General features: G+C 41.8%; 1 protein-coding gene across 7 annotated transcripts in view; it reads right to left on the reverse strand.

Moving 5' to 3' along the window:
* The window catches only part of LOC127450490 (histone acetyltransferase KAT2A-like), a 34,180-nt gene extending 8,576 nt beyond the window's left edge, over window positions 1-25,604 (reverse strand). For 2 of the 7 annotated variants that reach the window (XM_051714652.1, XM_051714651.1), the window contains exons 1-11: window positions 23,327-25,209; window positions 22,198-22,321; window positions 20,928-21,073; window positions 20,618-20,707; window positions 20,278-20,459; window positions 10,863-11,054; window positions 10,670-10,776; window positions 6,491-6,595; window positions 5,211-5,359; window positions 4,237-4,445; window positions 3,918-4,044 (exon numbers count right to left, since the gene is read on the reverse strand). In XM_051714652.1, coding sequence (XP_051570612.1) covers window positions 3,918-4,044; window positions 4,237-4,445; window positions 5,211-5,359; window positions 6,491-6,595; window positions 10,670-10,776; window positions 10,863-11,054; window positions 20,278-20,459; window positions 20,618-20,707; window positions 20,928-21,073; window positions 22,198-22,321; window positions 23,327-23,545 — 1,650 coding nt within the window. In that variant the 5' untranslated portion in view covers window positions 23,546-25,209. Of the gene's footprint in view, window positions 1-3,917; window positions 4,045-4,236; window positions 4,446-5,210; window positions 5,360-6,490; window positions 6,596-10,669; window positions 10,777-10,862; window positions 11,055-20,277; window positions 20,460-20,617; window positions 20,708-20,927; window positions 21,074-21,393; window positions 21,478-22,197; window positions 22,322-23,326; window positions 25,210-25,294 lie in introns of those variants that run through there. The other 5 variants (XM_051714655.1, XM_051714653.1, XM_051714654.1 and 2 more) reach the window with 5 other exon arrangements.
* Window positions 25,605-25,884: the final 280 nt, after the last annotated feature.

The raw sequence follows: 25,884 nt of genomic DNA on the forward strand, positions 1-25,884 counted from the left end.
TAAAGAATGGAAAGCTTCCGTCAACCATGACACAAGCCCGGATCAGTCCGATTCTTAAAAAGGACAAAAATCCAAGCGAGTGTAAGAGTTACCGTCCAATTTCCCTGATCCAGCTAGATGTAAAAATACTGGCAAAAATTCTGGCTAACCGATTAAGTTATGACATCTCTTATACATATAGATCAGGTGGGGTTTATTAGGGGCCACAGCTCTTCTGACAACATTAGGCGTTTCATTAATATCATGTGGTCAGTGGCGAATGATCAGACTCCGGTTGCTGCCATCTCACTTGACGCCGAAAAGGCATTTGATATGGTGGAATGGGATTATCTTTTTAAGATTTTGGAAATATATGGGTTCGGAAATACTTTTATTGGATGGATTAAGTTACTTTATAGACACCCTGTAGCGGCAGTACAAACAAATGGATTAATTTCAGATATTTTACTCTGAACAGGGGCATTTGGCAGGGTTGCCCTCTTTCCCCATTATTGTTCTGTCTTGCCCTGGAACCTTTAGCAGCCGCGATAAGAAAGGAGGATGATTTTCCAGGGGTGACGGCGGGAGGTGTGGCGCATAAGCTTCTGCTTTACACAGATGATATTTTGTTATTCGTTTCCAACCCCACTAGATCTATGCCTAACCTCCACAGAATTATCAATTCTTTTTCCAAATTTTCAGGATACAGAGTTAATTGGTCTAAATCCGAAGCTTTAGCTCTGACTGCGTACTGCCCAGTAACGGCTTTTCAACCGGGCGCCTTTCAATGGCCCAAACAGGGCATCAAGTATTTGGGTATTTTATTCCCAGCAAATTTGTGTGATTTAGTTAGAGTTCATTTTGACCCCTTAATAAAAAAGGTTTGAGAGTGATGTGGGCAGGTGGGCTTCATTACATTTATCTATGATTGGGAAGTTTAATGTTATTAAAATGAATTGTATTCCAAAATTCAACTACCTACTACAATCTCTCCCTGTAGATGTCCCCATCTCTTAGTCCTTCATTTGGAATGGAAAGCGTCCCAGGTTACATTTCAACAAGTAACATAGGCCGACTGACAAATGTGGGCTAGGCCTACCTAAGATTTTGTTTTATTATTATGCATTTGGTCTCAGAGATTTGGCTCATTGGTGGCTTCCACATGAGAGAGCCCCTCCCTGGTTTTGTATTGAAAAGGAAGCTCTTGACCCTATCTCACCAATGCAAAGCCCTTCTATCAAACTAATTTGAGAAGTTAAGTCACACCCCGTTATCTCGCATTTACACTCGATATGGACAAAGGTGTCCAGAGTGTTTAACTTGGATATTTATTTAAACGTAGCCTCGAGCATATGGCTGGACCCTAAACTATGTATTAATAAGTCCCGTTTTGAGTATTGAGACCTTCTGAAAATGTGATTCAACATTTTGGGATTCCCAGATCTCAATTTTATAAGTATTTACAGCTGCGCCACCTGCTCTGCACTGTTTTTGGGAGCAGCACGCACCCCCCTAGAGCAGCAGATACTCTGGGAGTGGTGATTACTGCTTTTGGGAAGGGTCATGAGGCATAAGTCTATTACTCCTTGCTAATTTAGAGTTTGGGGGACGGAGCTTTAATTCTCTCAAAAGATTATGGGAGGAAGATTTAAATTTGTTATTGAAGGAGGGAGTGTGGGCTAGGATTCTAAAAAACGTCAAGTCAGCATCTAGAGATGCAAGGGTTCGCCTTATGCAATTTAAGATTTTACATAGATTTTATTGGACATCCTCTAGATTGTATAGGCTTGGTCTTAAGGACATACCCATCTCCTGGCGATGCCATTCTGAAGATGGAGACACCACCCATGTCGTAAGATCCAAGAATTTTGGCTGAAGGTGCAAAGTTTTGTGTGTGATGTGTTGGGTCTCATTCTGCCCCAGACTCTGTATTTTGGGAGATGGGGAGGTCATGGATTTGGAGGATAAGTACATGAAGGACTGTGTTTTGACCAGTGTGATGATTGGTAGGCAGGTTATTTTGAGGAGTTGGAAGTCGGATGGAGCACCCTCATTCCCAGAGTGGTGCGTGGAGATGGGGAGGGTGGCTGGCTTCGAGGAGGGGTCGAGCAGAAGGATGGGAGTTAGGGATTCTTACAATAAGAAATGGGGCAATTACTTAGCATTTTTTGGGGAATCTCGAGGAGGGGCGGTGGAGGGAGTAATTGAGAGTTTATTTTTTATTTTTTTTATTATGCTTGATAATTTTTATTTTTAATTTTTTTGTGTCTGTATTCTATTAACCACAGGGGCGTTCGTGGGGGGGGGGGGGGGGGGGGGTAGGGTGGGGTGGGAGTTTGGTAGGGGGAGGGGATATAGTGGGGGTTTAATGTTTAAAGTGATTGATTCAATATATATATGTTGTTTGTTTTTGTTTTTTTATAATTTATGAATCAATAAAAATGTTAATAACAAAAAGAAAAAGCCTGCTCAGTGGAAAATATAACTTACAAGCACACACAGACTTAAAGGTGTCACGAAATGCTCTTTTTTAGTTTTATTATCTTCCTTGAGGTCCACAGATATTGTTAGTGAAGTTTCTTTTCACCAAAACAATCATAATTTTGTAATATATGATCTCTGTCCGAACACTGGGTTTTGGCCTCAGCTCCTCCTTCAAATGTCAATGTAAATGCCCACTGTTTTGATTGGCAAACATCATGCAGCCCCGGGTCCAATAGCGTTTTTAACTGCCCCATCCTTCAATGACAATTCCTTGGCAAAGCTTGAATCGCTTTACGACTGGTTCACAAGCAATCCAAGCTGATATCAGTTGACAAAACATGCAATCCACGCTGAAATATGCCGATGACAAATCCACATTACACACATACATAGTCCAAAGCACTCTGAAGATGCACACATCCAGTATCATCCTACACTGAGGTGCACATCACCGGAAATGCATCAGAACGGTCAAAGACGTCCATCTAGTGCATGTTTACATACACCAACAATTATAAATAGCACAGATGGGTGAAAGAACAGTTTGTTGAGAAGTTTATGCACAAAACAATAAGAGGCAGAGCAGTAGGCCTATATCCTGCTCTCTCACTCTCTCTTCACAATTTGTCCCCCCACTGGGCGGGGCCAAGTGTGCAATGATGTAAAGTAGGCATTGATGTTTTTGCTGTAGAGGTGGTCATGAATTAATAAGTACTCTTTTGTGACATCACTAATATACGGATGTAGAGGCGGCAGCATTTTGGCAGCTTGGTTTCAAAAGACGCTTTTATTGCACTGGGGATTAAGTTTTGAGTTCTGAAATTTACAGCATGTTTTTATAGTAGAAAGACCTCTTATATGTCAAAATATCAAGTAACATTTGATTCCTCATGACATGACCCCTTTAAAGAAGACTCAAATGTGAAAACATCCATAGCGACTTTTAAGCCTACGATTTGGAAATCCGCTTCCCGCACCACCACCGAAGTGATTTCATAACTACTTTGCTGAGTTTGCTTGTTTTGCGTGAGGACATTTCCTGCACGCGCCATGAGTAAGAGAGGGAAGAAGCACACGCAGCCTGAGGTGAAATGAAACTTTGTATCTGCTCCAGATATCTTCTTTTTTAAATAAAATTTGTATTATTAATTATATTTCAAATGTGTAACATTAATATGACAGTAATTTAAGTGAAGCCTCTGTAAAAATATAAAGCCAAAGATAAATGTGTAAAAATGTTGAACAGTTTAATGGGGGGAAATATTAACCGACTAATAATTCCAGTGTCGACTAGCAGCATCAGAACCGTTTAGTCGACTAATCGACTAGTCTCTCACATCCCTAGTCTGTAGTGCACCTATGATGCCTACAAATACTGCCTATGTAGGCAGCTCACTATGGTTTGGAATAGAGCCAAAGAAGCCATTCAGTTTCCATTGTGTATGTCTCCTTACCTTGACCTGCTCATTTGAAGTAACCGCACAGAAGACAATCTCTGTGAATCCCTGCGTGGGGAACATCCTAAAGCAGATCCCCCCAATCACACGGCCATCTTTAATCAGAGCTAAAGTCTTGTGCTTCCTGCAGTCACACAGAGGGCACAGGGTCAACAGAGTCTGGGTGAGAGGTTAGCGTTACATGAAAACTGAAACCAAACCCTGAGACCTTCCAAAAATAACACACTAGCAGATAAAGGTGGAGGAAAGAGCGGGCTCTCTAGATAAAGGGAGATAGTGGTGAAAGGTAAGAGGTTACTACACACTGCAGACTTACGGATCAAATACAAGGCGTGTGATGTACTCTTTGGGCATGCGGGGAAGTTGGTGGGAGAAAACATTTTGCAGGCCCACAAGCCACATTAGAATCTTCTTATTGGACTTCTGAGAGAGAGAGTTACCAATCACATGGAACTCAATGATGCCTCGCCTCTCTTCCAGACGAGCCGTCTCATCACGTGCTGCGTTAGCTGACAACAGACTGGTCTGGAAAACCAGGACAAAAAATTATTAGTGTGACCAGAAAATTAGTTTTACAATAAATGTATTTATTTAAGGAATGTGCACAAGTAATCGACTACTTGTTTTGCACCAGCTAGTCGAATATTGAAAACGTTACTCGAATATCGCAAATTGAAATTCCTTTCCGCATTTGCCTTCCTCATTTTTTACTAATTTCTTTCAAAAGAAGAGCACAGTTTGTTGAAGGTATCTTGCTTTGCATCTGTTCTTGGTAACATTTGAGAATAAAACAAAGTATAAATTTCACGTACGTGTCACACTTGTTATTTTTAATGTACATTTTAACGATTAATCGATTACTTGTTTTTTTGTGTGTTAGAATACTTGACTACAAAATTACTAAAAAAACACTGCCCATCTCTAAATTATTAGTTTAACTCTTCAAACATGCACTAAATGGCAAAAAAAAGGAAAAAAAGAAAAAGAATAGATGAAAAAAATAAAGGTAGACACACCCTTCTGATTAACAGGTTTGACTAGGCCAGTGAAGAACAAATCTTAATGCCATGGCATACAATGACATTCTAGAGTATTGAATGCTTCCAAATAGTTATGTCCATATAAAGTTTATACTAATAAAATTATCCAGCTGAAAAATTTAAAAGCGTTTTTTTAGGGGTGTGCTGAAGACTTGTTACACTATTCGTAAAACGTACTTTGTAAAGCCTATGATAATTAAATAATCCATTAACTAAATTCAGAAATTTTAAGGGTGTGATGAACTCTGACCTCTGGCCCCAGCATGGCAGCGGGGTCTGTGATGGTCTTCATGACTTCATTGACCAGTTCCATGGGGATGTCGCCCATCACTCTGATCCGCTTGGCATCCTCCAACGTCAAGGCCTCGGGAAGCTTTCGCTTCTCTCCTAAACTGATGACTTTTTGTCAGATGTGACATCACACATCAAAAGAACAATATGGTGCGATAGAATCGTTAATAAGTGTTCTTTTAGCATTATGTCATAATGCAGTGTGCACGAGTGAAGATGCATCTACTCACTAGGGATATACTGATACCATTTTTTCCCCTCTGATCGGATTCCGATACCTGAACTCTCAGTATCGGCAGATACCGATCTAATGCCAGTGTTGTTTTATTCTTAGTCAGTTTAGAATATCTATACATCACTGTGTAAAACTTATTTCAGAATAATATAGAGAAAACAAAAAACTTTTAAATAAAAATGTGTAGCTTTTAAAAGAACAAACTTTATTTTTAAACAGCCTACTGGATAAATGCAGCAGCAATATTTACAGTTATTCCTCAAAGTCTTCAAAAGAAAAGAAGCCAGTTCTCATTAAACATTTTTTCAACTTGTATCTAGACTGGATTCAGACCATAGGACCATAGTATATCAGTCCACTTTTCAGTTATTATTTTTTTAAACCCAGTCAACTTAAATATTATTGTAATTTATATATATAAAATAATAAAAATATTATTATTGTTAACAACAACATTAATAATAAATATTACAATTTTATTATACAATAGTAATTAATTTCAGTAGAAATATAACGTCACACAGTAGTTTAATATACTTGTCATTCAAAACATTGTGAATTGCTCCTCCAGCTCCCACCTCAATGTATGTTATAAGCAAAACGAACTATCGAGCCTCTACATCTTGAGATGTAGTTTGTGTTGGGCGCTGAGAGCTGAAAACAGCAGTACGTCATCAGCTTGTGCATGCTATGTGTGTGTGTGTGTGTGTGTGTGACTGTGCATGTAGACTATATCATTTATTAAATGCAGCCTTTTGCGATTCACAAAGCTATCATATGTCTTCAAGAGACTTTAAATAAAATGGACAAGTCATATGGATTGCTTTACTGGTGATTTTATTGTTATTTTATGCTGTTTTTGGATCTTGACAGTAACGACCATGACTAACACACAGTATCGAATTTGGATCAGACTCATCAAAACGACATCCGATCCGGTTAAAAATATCAGTATCGGAGCCGATTTCGATTCAGGTATTGGACAGTGCATCCCTACTACTTACCAGCTATGGGTTCAGAGGAGGCCGAGTCCAAAACTGACCCAACCAGAACAGAAGCACTGCTGCCCTTACTGAGAGGAGAACCAGATACCGCCACAGGACTGAGCACTAATAGAGGGGGAGAGAGGGAGGATGTACAAAATGTAAACAGTAGCTTGAATGCCAGCTCACATTTAGATATTTTGAGATTATCATCTCAAATATGATCATTATAAATGTGCCTGATTGGCTTATTAACAGATGTGGTCATTCTGCCTAGAGTCAGTTCCAAACTCTACTGACAACCTTAGATTGTGCTCAGTTTTTCAAGTATTGTAAAACAAATAAGCATTAATTTAAATGTAGCATTTTTGGAAGACAGTCAGGAAAGACTGACTGACTGCAGGCAGGTCTGCAGAGGGGTGGGCAGGCTAGTTACCTTACCTCCAGGTCCTCATACAGGGGACACCCTAACCAACTACGTGCACAATACAAGAAAAATAGCCCAGTGGTTCTCCAAGGGGTGGGATGGAAGATAGACCAATTAGGATGGACTCTAAGAACACTACTGTAATGACCATTGTTAATGAGTTAAGGATCCTTAGGAGATGCAATTGCTGGTGGATAAGAGTAACGATTTACAAGGGTCTGCGGATTCATCAAGGAAGGATGAAATGTGGTGGGAACAGCCAGACACAACCTTGCACTGCAGCAGCAGGTCAGACAAGAAGGATTCAGAACCTGGTTTAGCACCACAGCACTACTGAATCCACTGTTGTGGAGGGGCACCAAGAAGAACTGTACCACCAGCAGCACAAGTTTAGCCTGCGAGGTGAGCCACAGGAGGATACAACCATCAACCCACAGACAAAACAGAGAAGGCAAAACAGTGAGAAGGAGCCAGGGATAAGGAAATTAATCAATTGGCCAAGATCCAATGATAATGAAGCATGGAGCAGACTAGATCAGGACCTGTCCTCCATCTTGGAAAATACACTCAGTGGAAGGGTGGAGATCAAGTTTAACGTGTTTAGTAACATTGTTTATGAAGAATGCGTAGGTAGATTTAGGGAAGCTTTAGTGAGGAAGAGTGGGCCCAGAGAGATGGGTAGAAGAGAGAAGGAAATACTTCAGTTGGTGAAAGAGTGGAGGCAGCTCTGCAAGGCATGGAGGAGAGCAGAAGAGCATGAGAATGAAGGCTTAAAAGGTATTGTGGGTTGGCATAAGGGCTAGGTTAGCGGTTTTGAGAAGGGCAGAGAGAATTCGACAATGGAGAAAAAAGGAGAATAAGAGGATGACATTTATCAAGGATTCTTATAAGTTTGCCAGAAAGTTTTTGGAAAAGAAGAGGTGTGGAATGAAGACCACATAAACAAAACAACTTGGTGATCCCAAGAAAAACAGCTCGCTCGGCTACCCCGGATATATCCCAACTTCAGCCCCGGCCTGAATGGGATACCGTATAGGTTATAGGCTGTATAAGTGGTGCCCGACAGTTCTTAAACTGTTATGGAGACTACTGAGAATTGCCTGGAAGAAGCAGTGCATACCCTTGAAATGGCTAAGGGCAGTGGCCATCTTCATACCCAAAAAACAGGAATCCACCAACATAAGTCAGTTTAGAAGTATTGCTCTACTGAATGTGGAGGGAAAGATTTTATTTTCAGTGTTAGCAAGGACGATGTCTGACTACTTCATAAAAATGGATACATAGACACAAGCTGCCAGAAGGCAGGTGTACCAGGTTTTCCGGTGTATGTGGAGCATGTGTCAATAATATGGGAGCAGATGCAGTCTGCCAAGAGAGACAAGAAAGACGTCCATGTAGTCTGGCTGGACCTGGCAAATGCCTATGGATAGTTTCCACACCATCTCGTCAGCGATCCAATGGAGTTTCTCCATGTACCAGAATGTATTATGAGCTTGGTAGACAGTTATTATGGGGACATGAAAATATGTCATACGACACAGGAGTACACAATTAGTTGACAGCACCTAGAAAAAGGAACTGCGATGGGATGTTCAATCTCTCCCATCCGGTTCACACCTGCATTCAAGATCATTCTAATTGGTGCCAGACAGATGGCCCGAGGAATCTGTGCACAAAATGGGGTGAGATTGCCAGCACTGCATGGCTATGTGGATGATGCCTCAAGAATCCTCCAGACTGCTGCATGTACAAATAGACTCTTAAAAAGGCTGGAAGAGCTTTTGGTATGGGCCAGGATGAAGATTAATCCAACAAAATCTTGTAGCCTTTTCATTAGTTAGCCACAGATATCATTTGAGGTGGATGGGGAAAGAATCCCGTTGCTGGCAGAGCATCCTTTTTGAAGTTTAGGGAGAGAATACACAGCAGATCTTTCAGATAAACACATGGCAGGGTTGGTTCTGAAACAGCTGAAAGAGCGCTTGGATAAGATAGACCATTGTCATCTCCCAGGCAAATACAAGGTCTGGTGTTACCAATTTTAACTGTATCATTGCCTGATGTAGCTGCTAAAATGTGTAAGATCACTGCAGCGGCAGTGGCAAGGATGGACATAAAGGCCAACAGTTATATCAGGAAGTGGCTGGGTTTGCCTCCTCGTCTTTCAGATGAGGGATTGTTTGGAGGAAATGCCTTACAACTACCACTAAAGTCCATCACCATGGGCTACAAGTAGAAGAAGATCAGAATGTTCTTTGAACTAAGGGAATCGACAGACCAGTCTGTTAGGTTCGAACAAGGCAGTGCTTGGAAGGCAGAGAAGGTTGTAAACAGGGCGGTTTCAAGGCTGAAACAACAAGAGATTGCTGGAAGAACCCAATCAGGAAGAGCAGACCTTGGATGGGGGATGGCTCTCAAACTGTTGTCAGGAGCCTCTAGAAAACAGAGAAAAGCCATGGTAGTGACAGAAGTATCTAGGATGGAAGAGGAAAGTTATATGATTAGAGCAGTCAGCCAGCAGCAGCAAGGGCATTGAACAGTATGGGAGGTTACATCTGATAGAGTTTTAGGAAAGGCTGACCTGTGGAAGGCACCACAGGCCAGGCTAAGTTTTCTAATAAGATCCACCTATGATACTCTTCAAAGCCCTGGAAATTTGTCTCTGTGGTATGGCAAAGAGGAAAGTTGTCCCCTTTGTAAGGCCCCAAGAGAAAATCCGCACACATTTTGGCTGAGTGCAAGACCGCCTTGGCACAAAGACGGTACAGGTGGCAGCATGATCAGGTGCTGTGAAAGCTGGAAGAGATCCTTGTGGTGTGTAGAATAAAGGCAAACAAAGACCATCATCAGTTTGATTATCTTTCAGCTAATAATTTGTTTGAACAATTTAAATCGGGTTTCCGTCCACATCATAGTATGGAAACCACTTGTCAAAATTACTAATGATCTGCTGTTGGCTGCGGATTCTGGTCAGCTGTCTATACTTATTATTCTTGATCTGAGTGCAGCCTTTGATACGAAACATAACATCCTCCTAGACAGGCTGGTCTCAGTTGGAATTACGGGGACACCCGTCTTGGTTTCGATCGTAACTTTCTGGTCGCACTCAGTTCATACAACTCAAAAATGTTAGATCTAAATCATCACAAGTTATCACTGGCGTTCCACAAGACTCAGTTTTGGGCCCTCTTCTATTTATTATTTATTTACTGTTGGGGTATTGGTTTAAGGATAGACATTTGACGGGTGGTAGGCGTAGTCTGATAGCTTGTATTTTCTCACAGAGAGGAGGGCTTTGGAGTAGGGTAGGTCTGCTCATGGTGGGTATCGAAAGAAGAGGAGGAATGTCTTGTTGGGAATGCAAGAATGAGAAGCATTGGAAAGGATCCGGTGTCCAGCTGAGGGGGGTGGCAGGGAGACGTCCCTGACCACTGCCAAACCACCAGGAGATGTTCCGGGATTAATGGGGTAAAACATCAGCGATGGGTTGCTCCCGGCTTATGGCCCGCTGGACAATTGAAGGCACTGCAGGAGGTGTGGCAGGCAATAATGCCCAGCAGGTTTAGACACCTACCTGTGCATCTAAATTGTGTTCATCTTATTTGCTAACATTAAATTATATTATATATCAGCATCCCTGCTCTCTAGATATCAGTACCTGCATTGGCCATAAAAAAGTTAAAAAAAACATATCCATCTGATGCTAGTTTGGACCAAGCAAGCAATTCAAGGGTGAAAATGCCCTAAATCTTCCCTTTCCTACACACACACACCTGTCTGATGGCCCAGCTGCGACCCTTCTGAGGCTGGCATGGTGAAATCTGCCTCCCAAATGGGGGAGTTCTCTCCATAGATCTCTTCCTCCAACATAGAGAGAAACCTAACACACACACAAACACACACAATTAGACTGTGTGAGTGTGACAGTGATGGAGTATGTGACTATGGGACAGTGATGTATCATACTTGGGGAAGTGTGTGAGGATCAGAGTGCGTTTCTCTGGTGGCAGTTTGTCTTTCTCCACTCTGAACTTCTCCAGTAATTGTCTGCGTGTGACAGTGAAGATGGACTTCAGCAGACTGCGGCCAAACACCTGACAGGTCTCGTACCGGGGTAAGCTGTCATTACTCTGAGGAACATGACAGTAACACAACCACCTGCAACAACACATGCAAATCCACAACATGATATTACTGTATTGTCACTACTCTCAATGTATGATTAATATCTTATGACACTTTGCAATGTAGATAGTGTTACAGACAATGTGGGCAATTACAACAATTGCCTTGATCAGGGTTCCCACCCTTTTTGACCAATAAATTTCCATCAATACCATACAATTCCATGCACTTTTAAAAATGTTTTTGATTCAGACAAATCTGCAAATTAATTATTTAGACTGGTTTGTGAACTGACTGAATGATGGGACCGCGAGATGACCCTGAGGCTTTCGTCGAGCTGTTTGAGCGGATGGTGGAGATGTGGAAGTGGCTGAACTCCCAGTGGGTGGTCCGCCTACTGCCGCTGCTGATGGGGGAAGCCCAACTCATGGCCCATTAACTTCCAGTCAAAAACCTCCTGGTGTACGAGGATCTGAAAAGAGCCATCTTGCAGCGGGCCGGCCGTAGCCCGGAGCAGCATCGCCAGTGCTTCCGGACATTGACGCTTGGGAAGCACGGCCACCCGTTCGCCTTCTCCCGACAGCTCTGTGATGCCTGCCGAGGGTGTATGCTGGCTGAAGATCGCGATGCCGAGGAGCTACTCGATCTGGTGGTACTGGAGCAGTTCATCACCCGGCTACCGAAAGGGACAGCGGAGTGGGTCCAGTGCCACTGACCGGCATTGCAGGATGGGGCGGTCCAGCTGGCTGGCGGACCATATGGCGGCATATCCAGGGGCCAGTGAGCCCTCTTCTCTCTCTCTCTCTCCCTTCTTTCCTCCTCCCCTCCCCCTCATCCCATTCCTGTTCCCTGGAAATGGGGAATTCCTTTACCAAAACCCGTTCCCCGGTCCCGTGGGCCGCTCATCCCGTTGGCTTCCTCTAATCCTCTCCATTCTCCCCCACAAGCTGGTGAATCTGCTGTCGCGGGTGTGGGCATGAAGTCTGTGCTGCTCTGCTGGAGCTGCGGGGAACCTGGGCATTTCCAGGACCAATGCCCCATGATGAAGGTAGAGACATTGGTCCGGGTCCCTGATGCGCCACAGGCCGCCCCCGATCAAGCAGGAGCATACCAGATACCGGTGTGTATAAAGGGGGGTATATATCAAGCCTTGGTGGATTCAGGTTGTAATCAAACCTCCATTCACTTAAGCTTGATTCAGTCCGAGGCTTTGGATATAAGCCTGTGGGTGAAGGTAAGGTGCGTGCATGGGGATATTCACGATTACCCGTTAGTGATGGTCATCATTCAATTTCGGGGACAAAAGCATAGTGTCAAGGGTGTTAGTCCCCACCTCACCCATCCACTAATCTTGGGTACGAATTGCCCGGCATTTACTATGTTATTGAGGGAAATTTGTGTGTATGGGTCCTATAATTAAGTGTCTCGGTGTGTGGTTTGCAATTCACTGGCTGGGGAGGCGGAGCCGGGGCATCTATGTCAGCTTAGCTTCAGGATGACGCAAGGGAGGGGGAAGTCTCGGCTTCCCCAGCCCTGTGGAAGATTCCCTGCAGGGCATTTCCCTTTGGAGCAGATGCAAGACGAGACCCCTAGGCATGCCTTTGACCATGTGAAAGTGATTGATGGTCAGCACCTACAGCCAGACGCTGCACCCGCATATCCGTATTTTTCAATTATCAAGAATCGGTTGTATCGAGTGTCACAGAACGCTCAGACAAAGGAAGATACAAACCAACTGTTAGTACCGATGAGCCGTCGGGAAATGTTATTCCAGAAGGCTCAATATAATCCGATGGTGGGTCACTTAGGGCAGGAAAAAACACTGAACTGTCTAATGGCCCGTTTCTATTGGCCAGGCATTCACGGGGATGCCCGCAGGTGGTGTGCGGCATGTCGTGAATGTCAACTGGTGAATCCGCTGGCCACCCCAAGAGCGCCATTGCACCCCCTTCCATTGATCGAGGTCCCCTTCGAACAAATTGGTATGGACCTCGTCGGGTCATTAGAGCGGACAGCACGTGGGCATCACTTTGCGTTGGTTCTGGTGGATTACGCAAAGTGATATCCGGAAGCAGTAACTCTGTGCAACATCTCAGCACGCAGTGTTGCAGAGGCACTCTTCAGAATAATCTCCCGAGTGGGGATTCTGAAAGAAACTCACTGATCAAGGCATGATGTTTATGTCATGCACACTACACGAACTGTACAAATGATTGGGGATTAAATTGATTCGGACCAGCGTTTATCACCCCCAAACAGACGGCTTGGTCAAACGACTTAATTAGACACTAAAAATATGATTCGTAAGTTCGTGTACGAAGACGTTCGAAATTGGGACAAGAGGCTCGAGCCCCTATTATTTGCAGTTTGAGAGGTCCCGCAAGCCTCTATGGGGTTCTCCCCATTTGAATTATTGTACAGACGTCGACCGTGCGCCGTGCTCAATGTCCTACGGGAAAATTGGGAGGAGGGACTTTCAAACAGCAAAAACATAATTCAATATGTTCTTGACCTGAGAACAAAACTCCACACACTGGGGCAATTAACACAGGATAATTTGCTCCAGGCTCAAGAACGTCAAAGCCGGCTGGATAATAGGGGTACTCGGCTATGGGAATTTGCACTGGGAGATAAAGTTCTTGTATTACTCCCCACATTGAGCTCTAAATTACTCTCCAAGCGGCAAGGGCCCTTTGAGGTCACACGGCGAGTCGGGGAAATCGATTATGAGGTTAAACGAACGGATAGAGCCGGAGAACTTCAGATTTACCACCTCAATCCCCTAAAACCATAGAGAGAGGCTGTACTCATGACTTTGGCAATGGTGGTCCCAGAGAGGGAGGAGCTCGGACCAGAGGTGAACTTGAAAGCCAACGATCGAGTCACCCTGGTCACTTGCGGAGACCACCTCTCACTGTCACATGTCACAGAGGTTACTAGGTTGCAAGGAGAATCTCAGACGTATTCTCGCTTCTTCCCGGTCGTACGTATCTCATAGAGCACCATATCAAAACGACCCCAGGTGTAGCGGTACGCAGTCGTCCCTACCGATTACCCGAACACAAAAAAAAAGTGGTTTGGGAAGAATTAAAGGCCATGCTGGATATGGGGGTAATAGAAGAATCCCACAGTGACTGGACCAGCCCTGTGGTGTTGGTTCCGAAGAGTGACAACTCGGTCCGGTTCTGTGTGGATTACAGAAAAGTCAATGCAGTGTCTAAGTTTGATGCGTACCCGATGCCTCGGATCGATGAACTGCTCGATCGGTTAGGCGCGGCTCTCTTTTATTCAACACTGGATTTGACAAAGACATATTGCCACTCCCATGTCCCATGAAATAAAAATCACCCTTCCTTTCGGTTTGTTTGGGGCCCCGGCTACGTTTCAGCAGCTCATGTCAGCAGGCATTCACGCAAGTGAGAGCTGCACTTTGCGGCAGGCCGTTATTGCACTATCCTGACTTGACACTTTTATCTTGCAGATGGACGCATCGGACAGGGGGTTGGGAGCGATAATGTCCCAGATGATGGAGGGGGGAGGAACGCCCTGTGCTGTACATTAGTTGCAAGCTCTCGATGAGAGAGACTTTGAGGAGTGTTTGGCCATCAAGTGGGTGGTCCTCACACTCCGGTACAATCTGTTGGGACGTGCTTTCACTCTCTGTTCGGACCACGCCCCGCTCCAGTGGCTCCATCGCATGAAGGATGCCAACACGCGGATCACCCGTTGGTATCTAGCTCTCCAGCCGTTTGAGGTGGTCCACAGGCCGGGGGCGCAGATGGCTGTTGCGGATTTCCTCTCCAGGAATAGGTGGAGAGTAAGTGACAGGCCGGATGGCTCCCCGGCCTGAGTTAGGCGATGGGGGTATGTGGTGATGGGGGCATGGCCAAGCAAACGTCTGTGGAGACCGAGGCCGAGAGAGTGAGTACGGTAAGGGTTGACAGCTGTGGGAAATCACCTCAAACAGCAGTTTTGTGTTGGCAGTGAGAGCAGAGAGGGATTTAAATGGCAATCCAGAACGCCGGAAGAGAGAGAGTGAGCACGACACACGATCCTGACAGTGTGTGTGTGTTTCTCTGCTAGAAAGCAAGAGCTTTGGGATACAATGGAGCGTGTAAAAATAAAGATTTACATCGACTGTTCACCTGGCCCCGCTTACTCCTCCGTCCAAGAGCTAGAGACTTGTCACATAGAGGTAGACTGGAATATTGGTTGTACTGATTAATCTATGCAGATTTATTTTATTTATTTTTTTATTTCTCATCAATAAACCTCATCTAGTGAAACTTATATATACAACACTCTTGTTGGTGAATACATAGGCTATAAAAAGCTTCATTTGGTAAATACTTACATTAACAGCATTGTTATGGAGCCAAGACTCCAAGGCTCATTTCAAAATTCAAGTCCCCTGTGTATTTTGTTTATGGTTAAAAGTTTTGTTTATGGTTAAAGGTTCCAGATTATGCACCAAATCTTCATTTTTTGCACAATAAACTGCTTTTGAGATATTATTCATTTTGGACTCTTACAGCCTCAATGTCTGTGCCTGTCAAAATAAGGAAAGACTAAAAAATAGATTATTAATCTATATTAATAGATTTCTAAATAGATTTTCAAAAACTATGGTCTGATTAATCTGTCCACCTCCATAGTTATTATGGGTGCAAAATTGTTTGCATCCATCTGACCAAAGTAAGTTAATTGTTGTTGCTTTTTTCTCTGATTACAATATACAGGTGCATCTCAATAAATTAGAATGTCGTGGAAAAGTTCATTTATTTCAGTAATTCAACTCAAATTGTGAAACTCGTGTATTAAATAAATTCAGTGCACACAGACTGAAGTAGTTTAAGTCTTTGGTTCTTTTAATTGTAATGATTTTGGCTCCCATTTAACAAAAACCCACCAATTCACTATCTCAAAAAATTAGAATACATCATAAGACCAATAAAAAAAACATTATTAGTGAATTGTTGGCCTTCTGGAAAGTATGTTCATTTACTGTATATGTACTCAATACTTGGTAGGGGCTGCTTTTGCTTTAATTACTGCCTCAATTTGGCGTGGCATGGAGGTGATCAGTTTGTGGCACTGCCGAGGTGGTATGGAAGCCCAGGTTTCTTTGACAGTGGCCTTCAGCTCATCTGCATTTTTTGGTCTCTTGTTTCTCATTTTCCTCTTGACAATACCCCATAGATTCTCTATGGGGTTCAGGTCTGGTGAGTTTGCTGGCCAGTCAAGCACACCAACACCATGGTCATTTAACCAACTTTTGGTGCTTTTGGCAGTGTGGGCAGGTGCCAAATCCTGCTGGAAAATGAAATAAGCATCTTTAAAAAGCTGGTCAGCAGAAGGAAGCATGAAGTGCTCCAAAATTTCTTGGTAAACGGGTGCAGTGACTTTGGTTTTCAAAAAACACAATGGACCAACACCAGCAGATGACATTGCACCCCAAATCATCACAGACTGTGCAAACTTAACACTGGACTTCAAGCAACTTGGGCTATGAGCTTCTCCACCCTTCCTCCAGACTCTAGGACCTTGGTTTCCAAATGAAATACAAAACTTGCTCTCATCTGAAAAGAGGACTTTGGACCACTGGGCAACAGTCCAGTTCTTCTTCTCCTTAGCCCAGGTAAGACGCCGCTGACGTTGTCTGTGGTTCAGGAGTGGCTTAACAAGAGGAATACGACAACTGTAGCCAAATTCCTTGACACGTCTGTGTGTGGTGGCTCTTGATGCCATGACCCCAGCCTCAGTCCATTCCTTGTGAAGTTCACCCAAATTCTTGAATCGATTTTGCTTGACAATCCTCATAAGGCTGCGGCTCTCTCGGTTGGTTGTGCATCTTTTTCTTCCACACTTTTTCCTTCCACTCAACTTTCTGTTTACATGCTTGGATACAGCACTCTGTGAACAGCCAGCTTCTTTGGCAATGAATGTTTGTGGCTTACCCTCCTTGTGAAGGGTGTCAATTATTGTCTTCTGGACAACTGTCAGATCAGCAGTCTTCCCCATGATTGTGTAGCCTAGTGAACCAAACTGAGAGACCATTTTGAAGGCTCAGGAAACCTTTGCAGGTGTTTTGAGTTGATTAGCTGATTGGCATGTCACCATATTCTAATTTTTTGAGATAGTGAATTGGTGGGTTTTTGTTAAATGTGAGCCAAAATCATCACAATTAAAAGAACCAAAGACTTAAACTACTTCAGTCTGTGTGCATTGAATTTATTTAATACACGAGTTTCACAATTTGAGTTGAATTACTGAAATAAATGAACTTTTCCACGACATTCTAATTTATTGAGATGCACCTGTATTATGTTAGCTTTGTATCTCCATAAAATGTGTTATTTCTCCATAAAAAAGTTCAACCATGAATAGAACTCAGTTTAAATATGATTGGTGGGCAGACATGTGGCTGTGAACAAAAACACTCACTCATTCATACATTCTCTTATAGTGAATGCTACAGAATTTAGGGAATAGGGAGCGATTTTAGACTTCTGAAGGGAACCAACCAGTTGATTACAGTCACTTGTGATTGGTCAATGCCACGAGGCAGCCGCGAAAAGATAAAAGATGTTTATCTTTTTTTTTTGTAATTACAATTTTTTATTGATTCAAAGAAAAAACACAACAGAGAAAAACACAACATATACACACCAAATCAACATTTAACTTTTAACCCTCATTAACATCCCTCCCCAAACACCAACCCCACCCTTCCCCAAAGAACACCCCTGTGGTCACATAAAATAACACACACACAAACAATAAAATAAAAAATAAATAAATAAAAATAAATAAATAAAAAATAAAATATATAATAAACATGCATAATTAAACTAAACATCTCCCTCTTCATCCCTTCCCCTAGAGCCTCCAAAACTGCCAAATACCTACTCCACTTCCTGAAAAATAAGTCCTCCAGCCCCAGCCTTCCATCTATCATCTTCTCATAAGCCGCCACCCTCCCCATCTCCGCACACCACTCCGGAAATGGTGGCGCTCCGTCTGACTTCCATCCCCATAAAATTATTTGTCTGCCAATCATCACGCCAGTCAGAACCCAATTTTTTATATATTTGTCCCCCCAATTTATAACTTCCAAAATGCAAAGTCTGGGGCAAAGTAAAATTTGAGTGCCCAGAATGTCACGCAAATAATTCTGAATCTTTAACCAAAAATTTTGGATCTTAACGCATCCCCAAAAAACATGGGTTGTGTCTCCAACTTCTGATTGGCATCGCCAGCAGGTGGGTGTGTCTTTAAGACCAAGCCTATATAATCTAGAGGGGGTCCAATAAAATATTTGTAAAATCTTAAATTGCATAAGGCAAACCCTTGCATCTCTAGATTCAGACTTGACATTTTTCAGAGTCTTAGTCCACACTCCATCCTCCAATACCAAATTCAAATCTTTCTCCCATAATCTCTTAATAGAAGTTAAAGCTCCATCACCCATACACTGAATTAACAGGGAGTAGTACACTGATGCCTCATGACCTTTTCCAAAAGCAGCAATCACCTCTCCCAAAGCATCTGCCTCCTTAAGGGGGGTGTGTGCTACTCCCAAATATAGTCCAAAGCAGGTGATGCAATTGTAAATACCTATAAAACTGAGGTCTGGGGATCCCAAAATGTTGGACCAAGTTTTCAAACGATCTCAACATTCCACTTTCATATAGGTCACCGAGTGTAGCAACCCCCCTCACAATCCACTCTGGCCAGCAGAAAGGGGACTTGCCAATACATAATCTTGTGTTCTGCCATATGCTCGAGGCAACATTTAAATAAGTGTCCAATTTAAACAATCTGGACACTTTAGTCCATACCGAGTGTAATTGTGAAATAACGGGGTGTAATTTAACTTTTCCGATTAGTTTGATAGAGATGCTTTGTAATGGCGAAATAGGGGCAAGAACTGCCTGTTCAATAACAAACCAGGGAGGGGCTCTTTCAGGTGAAAGTGACCAATGAGCCAGATGTCTGAAACTGAATGCATAGTAATAAAACAAAATCTTGGGAAGGCCTAGCCCTCCTTTGTCAATCGGCCTATGTAACTTATTAAAATGCAATCTGGGACGTTTACCATTCCAAATAAATGACTTCACTATGCTATCAAATTGCTTGAAATAAGAGAGGGGGACATCTACAGGGAGAGATTGTAGCAGGTAGTTAAATTTTGGAGTACAATTCATTTTAATAACATGAACCTTCCCAATCATCAATAAATGTAATGAAGCCTACCTGCCCACATCGCTCGAAAATCTTTTTACTAAAGGGTCAAAATTAACACTAACTAAACCAGACAAATTTGCTGGGAATAAAATCCCCAAATACTTAATGCCCTGTTTGGGCCATTGGAAGACGCCTGGCTGGAAAGCCGTTACTGGACAGTACGCTGTCAGAGCCAAAGCTTCGGATTTAGACCAATTAACTCTGTATCCTGAGAAAAAGATGTTTATCTTATGTGTCTCTCCCTATCCCAAAATGAATAGGGATCTCATTGTTTCCATATCCCGGGTATAACCGCCTTTATACGCTACTAATAAATAGTTTTCTATTGTCTATGACCCTGCTCGATTTAAAGATGGATCTTATCAGCCTGCACATGACATTTCATCTTTAATTATTGGTGCAATAAATGTTAATATTACATGATATGTAAATCTCACGCTTGTTTCATGGTTTACAGTCTGTTTGTGTGTGTTTGCATCAAGTCATTATGTTGCATCACACATTATACTATCCTTTATTTATATTGGATTGCTATTGTGCATGTAACATAACTATGTACCATATTATGTCTAAATAACATATTTATATATTTATAATGCATATCATGTACTGCATTTTTTGTTACTATATGCAGCCACACATAAGCCAATCCTCCTTGGACCTAAATGCATCTGTGACTAGTGCTCAAGTGTGGTGCATTTCTGTGTTTTCTAAATTAAAAATGTTCAGTAAATTCTTTTTTTCTGTATATTTTTAAAATAATTATGAATCATTCCAAAATAGTCTAATTGGATCGATTTGAATCGTGACCAAATTTCAGATTTCACCATGCATCATAATCGTTAGGTAAAGAATGGTAATCGAATCGTTGTCAGAGCAAATCATTAAACCCCTATTAGATATCGGTATCAGCAAAATCCACTATCTCTACACTACTGTCTATATAGAAAGATAAAATCAAAAGCACCGACATGAATACGGTCATTTGCAATGTAAGTCACAAACACACCTGGTATAATCCACTTTGTAGGCGGCAGCATCATCTTTCTGAGCCCTCTGTCGGAACTGTGATGGGGTTTCCAGTTTCCAGTAGTTCAGACAGAGCAGAAACATCTTACTGAGCTCATACATGGTCTGCCTCTCCTTAGAAGCCAAATGACTGAACTTATACTGAACAAAGTTCAACACCCCCTGACAGACAATGACAGAGAAAGAGTGAAATTATTTGTACATACGTAAAATTGTATATCTATGGTTTTAAGTGCAGCATCAGTCACAAATGAAGAATGGTGAGACTACAAGACCACTAATAGATCCTCTATAACTCCCTCTAACCCTTAAACACACACCTGTTCTATGTTGGGTTTCTCAAAGGGAGGGCTACCGAGAGAGCCTTCTACCATTGGCTTCCCCATCTGCAGGATACACTTCCTCAACAACTAACAGAGGACATAAACAGAGACAAACCACAGTGCCATGGTGTTTTCATACAATCTGCCAAAAGCCCAGCCAAAAGTATGAAACTGCGTGCTCTGACAAGTAAATAAAAAACAAGATCTCTGGTTATAGACTTCAAAAGTGTTAGTGACTCATCCTGAGTGTATTTGCATATTGCATCAATAAAGAAAGCAGATATCATGTGTACAAATGCCTATTTACCTTGAACAAATAAAAGTAGACTTGCTTTGTGTCTGTGTCCTCTTCTTTATGGACAGACATGAAGAGATTCTCCACATCCACCACCATTCCCAACAACCTGTTAATCTCCTCTTCAGACACGTTCTCCAGGTGAGACACATGTTCCGCTACAGACAGACAGACAGACACACACACACAAATGAGAATGTCAACACTACATGAAGCAATGATAGAATGATAAACCTACAGAAAGATCACTTTTTAGTTCCAGTAAAGAATTTAATGTGTCCAAAATGCTGGCTAATGCTGCTTAGCAATGGTTTATATTTCATTTTACATGTATGTAATCATTTATAAACGCCTTTTTTAGGATGGCACCCTAGAGTTATGTGGCTTGCTTTCGGGTTTGCAACCTTACAGATACAAGTCTACTGATCTTTAAAAGAATAGTTCAACCAAAAATGAAAATCTCTCATCATTTACTCACCCTCAGGCCATCCCAGATGTGTATGACTTTCTTTCTTCTTTAGAACACAAACAAAGATTTTTTAGAAGAATATCTCAGCTCTGTTGGTCCATTCAATACAATTGAATGGTGGCCAGAAATTTTAAGCTCTATAAAGGACATAAAGGCAGCATAAAAGTAATCCATCCAACTCCAATGATTAAATCCATGTCTTCAGAAGCGATAGTATAGGTGTGGATAAAAACAGATATATATATATACTGCAGTTATATACACTGGCTGTTAATATATATATATATATATTTTTTTTTTTTTTTTTTTGGCGAGTCGCATTCTTCGTACTTATCTCCAACTACTGGTTGGGGCTGGTCAAAGGTAGAGATTTCTAGTAAAAAAAAAAATAGAAAAAAAAAGAAAAAGGACTTTTATCTGTTTCTTATCCACACTTATCATATCACTTCTGAAGACATGGATTCCACTGGAGTCATGTGGATTACTTTTATGCTCCCTTTATGTAATTTTTGGAGCTTCAAAGTTTTGGCCACAATTCACTTGCATTGTTTGGAACTACAGAGTGGAGATATTCTTCTAAAAATCTTTGATGGTACAAGAAAGTCAGCAGATCAGCAGAAGAAAGAAAGTCATACACACTTAGAATGGCATAAGGGTGAGTAAATGATGAGATCATTTTCCTTTTTGGGTGAACTTTAACCACTACGCTACACCACCTGCAACCACCCTTTTTGGATGATGACAAATAGAGCCATGGGTCTGAGATAGCAAAAATAGTTAGTAAAAAAGTAACAATAGGGTTGTTCATTTTACCCAAGGAGTGGCCACAGCTTCTGCAGGCCTCCGTAAGACTGGCTGCCTGCTGCTGGAGCTCCATACGAGTGGCAGTTGGTGGATTGGGGTTCTTCCACCCGTTGCACTTGCAAGCATCATTCGCCTGTGGTCAAAGAACATCACTGTGATTTAAGAATTCAGAAACCACAAAACTGGCCAATATTTGGTTACTTCCTTGTTTCTCTCGGATTTTGATAATGGGAATATTGTCATAATACTGAGAATATTGATTGATTTAATAATGTGCAATAGTATTAACCCAGCAAAATATAATATATTTTAAACATACATAACCAGAGTAAAATTAAAGTAATAGTTCACCCAAAAATGAAAAAAAATCTCTCATCCATGTTTTCAAGCTCAATTACACTTCCTAGTGCTTGATAAATGTGCAGAGTGTGAGATGGATTTAGGAAGTGTAATCGAGCTTGAAATCACAATCACCAAGGAGACTTCTGATGTCAACATATATAGTGAAAAGAGTTATGCTGTATTTTGGTCTGGTCTAATCCAAACCCCATTGGATCGCTTCAGAAGACACGAAATAACCCACTACAATCTTTTGGATTACTTTTATTCTGCCTTTAAGTGCTTTTTAAAGCTTCAATGTTTTAGTCACCATTCACTTGCATTGCACAGAGCTATTTTTCTAAATATCTTCGTTTGTGTTGTGCAAAAGAAATTCATACACATCATGAGTAAATGAGAGAGTTCATATTCATTTTTATTCCTTCAATAAATCACCGAACCTTACGTAGGTCTTAAAGCCGCCTACCTAGACGGCATTTTTGGGCATCATACGCGCGTTCTATCATTCGATTGGAAGATTCGGAACTCATTTCGGTTCCCAACCCACCTGCAATGCCCAAAAATGCTGTCTAGGTAGGCAGCAAGACATTTTCTCCTCTTTATTCCGTAGAAGAGAGGTCTGACATTCTAGTCTTGTCTTTACTCCTAACCTTAATTCACATCTATTACTTAATTCAGATTATGACTGATATATTTGTACCGGTGCACATGCGTGACTGTAGTTTGCAGTCGGTTACTGGAGCACTGACATATGACAGGCCCGTGCACTCGCTCTGTTGTTATGAGCCGAATGGTTTACCTTGCAGGATGAAAACACTCCGAGTTTCTCCAGCTTTTTAGCCCTCGGAAAGGCGCGGACTTGTGCTTTCTTCTGGCTGGACCACTGCTGTTGACTCAGGCCTGGTCGGGCTGGGTCGCTGCTCCCGGCTCCGTGGTTTGGGTTGGACCCTGTCGGCCCGCTGGCCTGAGCTTGCTGAAGCCGGGGCAACGCGGAGGTCTGTGCCGCCGGGTCCGCCATATCAACAGCCTCACGTTTCACCCAAACAACTCACTTCCACCCCGTGTGGCGTTTGAATAAAGTTTTGTGATGGGTTTTGATAAACGTTCTGACCACTGCCGTAGCACTGCGCAGGCGCATTATGTGGGCATCTTCGGAAATGTAGTACTGTAGAAGGTACTACAGAATTAAATGTTACAATTCCTCTGGGGGGCATTAGCACTTAACCAAATAGGTATTCGAGTTGTTAGGAAAAAAAAAGCAAAATGCAGTTTGCTTCCCCATATAAACTGAAATTATTAGGGTGAATACGACATAATGGGACATTCATTATTTGTACATTCTTCCATTAAAAATGCGAGGAAACCCTTCCGTTAATCCTAAACTAGTATGGAATGACATTGATATAGCTATTTACACCATATTTTAAAAACACTGACAACTGTCAATGACAATTCATCAGAAACCGACCATTAAATACTTTCTCATGACAACAAAATAACATTTGTTGAAACCAAGCTGCCAAAACAATTCGTTCTCTACTTCCTCCACATTATGATGTCACACTGTGGTAAACATTTGCATCTGGGGGTTTTCCCCCCATGATCTATCACTTAAAATGACAGAAAAAATCTGCGCCTGCAGATCAGGACATACTGATTTGCAAAATCATACACATTTATAAGTTTTGATGCAGCATTTTGTGCATTCACAAAATGAAAGGATTTTTGTGTGTTTGCTGGTATTCAAGAAAATCTGCTTGCCAATTTACAGTATTAGTCTTACATATTCCATTGAGCAGGGGTGTGCAATTATTTTGGTACTGGGGCCACATCAGCCGAACATGGAACAGAGAAGATAAACATTTCTGCATAGTTTTATCTTTTAAGCCCAGAAGTAGCAGTACACTCATGCACTCAGTGAATGATGCACAATTTTCAGAAGTGTATACAGACTGATGGTACCATTCTGCGATTGCTTGAAGTTTTGCTGCTATACTTTCTATCATGTGTTAGTAAAACTGAATAAAGGCTGAATAAAATTATTAATTATTTTACCATACTTCGATGCAGTGGTAATTTAGTATTCAATTTAACACTTATATCAGGAGTCTGGTTTAAAAGTAAAATAAAATATTCGGGAAAGAGATTCTAAAAGTTTATTTTAATGTTGGCCGCAAAGTGGACCCGTTTACTTGTTTTATTCTCAGAACATTATCAACCTGTTTACACGCTCATGGGTCATGATGTGTGTCTTGTCAGTGTTTGGCACCCCATTCAGCACACCACTGAATAAAACAGGCTGCATGACACTGATAAATGATTACTGCCAGAGTAACATTCACATACGGGATTCAGCATTTTACAAATACCACAAAGAATAAATATATACCTCTCTCACTTGTTTACTCGCGTGTCCCCTCTGTACACTACTGAGCGCTAAGTTGTTTGTTTGTTTTTTACGGAGAAAAAGCGCGTGCACTCGCATGTATGGTTGCCAGATTGCATAAATTAAGTATGACATAAGGCGAAATATTTCCACTTAGTTCAAGTATAAATCTCTGATTGGGGGGTTGCATCTATTATCTGGCAACCCTGAGCATATTAAAAGCTTGTGGATGCGCGATAGGCCCAAAAGTCAGATAAATTAAAGATCTAATAAAAAACGTTCATGATAAACCCACCCGCGGGCAGTAGTTTGACCTAGTCTGCAATTGCACCCTCAAGCACCCCCGCCACCTCCACAACAACACATGAACCCCTACTTTACCTTATTACTTCAGTAACCCGCCCAGTAGTGGTGAGCAATGAGATGGCAAGAGGAGAGAGCAGGTCAGTCAAGAGCAGAGAGCCAATAATAACAGTGGGTGTTTACTGTCAAGTCTTGAAGTAGTAGCAGCACCAAAACCGCGTTTCTGACAGAGGGTCAGAATGAGGGTGGAAAATAATCATATATATGACTGTTTTATTGTGAAAAAAACAAAAACAAAAAAACTCTACTAACTTTATAAATGAGTCTCAAGGAACATATTAAAATGATTAAAAAAAAGGCATGTCATGACCCCTTTAAATACTTTTTTAAACAAGTCTCTGCTCATGAAGGGATAAGACCACACCTACAAATAATTTGAGATTTGCATGATTCTGTAAACTGTTAACACACATACAGTATGATGCACATTTGCAAATAATAACACAATGAACAGAATGTATACCTTCCCCTCCTTTATTGGTAAAATTACAAGTTCTATTTATTTATTTATTTTTTTCATCATTTATTAGTTTTTGTCCCTTGCCTCCCTCATTCGTCAGACACTGCTTGAAACTTCCTGGTCACTGTTCACATTTGTTGTGCTAGGT

The sequence above is a fragment of the Myxocyprinus asiaticus genome, chromosome 13 (genome assembly GCF_019703515.2).
Source record: "Myxocyprinus asiaticus isolate MX2 ecotype Aquarium Trade chromosome 13, UBuf_Myxa_2, whole genome shotgun sequence".
Taxonomy (NCBI): domain Eukaryota; kingdom Metazoa; phylum Chordata; class Actinopteri; order Cypriniformes; family Catostomidae; genus Myxocyprinus; species Myxocyprinus asiaticus.